At 48.6% G+C, this 830-nt stretch overlaps 1 protein-coding gene across 2 annotated transcripts in view; it reads left to right on the top strand.

Moving 5' to 3' along the window:
* The first annotated feature begins 28 nt into the window (after positions 1 to 28).
* LASP1 (LIM and SH3 protein 1) overlaps positions 29 to 830 on the top strand; it is a 31079-nt gene continuing 30277 nt past the window's right edge. For both annotated transcript variants that reach the window (XM_010163736.2, XM_029083960.1), the window contains exon 1: positions 29 to 100. In XM_010163736.2, coding sequence (XP_010162038.1) covers positions 32 to 100 — 69 coding nt within the window. In that variant the 5' untranslated portion in view covers positions 29 to 31. The remainder of the gene's footprint in view (positions 101 to 830) is intronic.

Genomic DNA, 830 nt, shown 5'->3' with positions numbered 1-830 from the left:
GGGGGGGGGGCCGGGATATTATTTTTTAAGGATGAATCCTAATTGTGCTCGTTGCGGGAAGATCGTTTATCCCACGGAGAAGGTGAATTGTTTGGATAAGGTGAGTGTTATGCTTGTGGGAAAGGGGGTCCCCTCGTGGGAGTGGGTGGGTGGAGGGGTCTATGAGTTCTCCCGTGGGGTTGTTACTGGGTGGGATGGTTCTTTGCCTGCCTCATAGTGGGGTCTACACCCCTTATTTCAGCATTTTTTGGGGGGGTTGGGACCCCCACTCTTTTTAGTGGGTTGCTGGAGGTGGCATCTCTGTGCCTGAGCAATCACTGGTACCATCCAGGGCTTATTTATTAATTATAATTAGATCATTTTTAATGCTATTTAATTAAAAGGCAGCAACTTCCCCCTCCCCAGCGTTGCAGAGGCTGATGGAAAGCAACAGTTAACGCTTCCCCCTCAAAGCAGGAACCTCATCTGGTTTCCATTAGCTGAGCTTTTTTTTTTAATATATTTTTTTTTTACATTTTCCAACCCAATTGATACTTCTCTGTTCCAGGATTCCATCTTTACAGCTTACCCTGCCTCCCTGGAACTCCCTTCCCTGCTTTGAGTCTTGCTTTTAAGTATTTTCCCATCAAAAAAAGAAAGCTTCCATGAGCCCAACCTCATCCAGTGAGGAAGATGATGATGGTGGTGGTGGTGTCTCCATCCCTTGAGCTGCTCAACTCCTGGGGGGCTTCCCTTTGAACTACCCCCTCCCGGAGAGCTGAGCTGCTCTCCTCCTCTTCCTCCTCCTCCTCCTCCTTCTCCTCTCCCAAGGCTTCTGGGACAACCAGTTT

Source organism: Antrostomus carolinensis, unplaced genomic scaffold, assembly GCF_000700745.2.
Source record: "Antrostomus carolinensis isolate BGI_N321 unplaced genomic scaffold, ASM70074v2 scaffold33882, whole genome shotgun sequence".
Classification (NCBI taxonomy): domain Eukaryota; kingdom Metazoa; phylum Chordata; class Aves; order Caprimulgiformes; family Caprimulgidae; genus Antrostomus; species Antrostomus carolinensis.
Note: the sequence above shows the minus strand (reverse complement) of the source record. Positions and strands in the feature narration are given on the sequence as shown.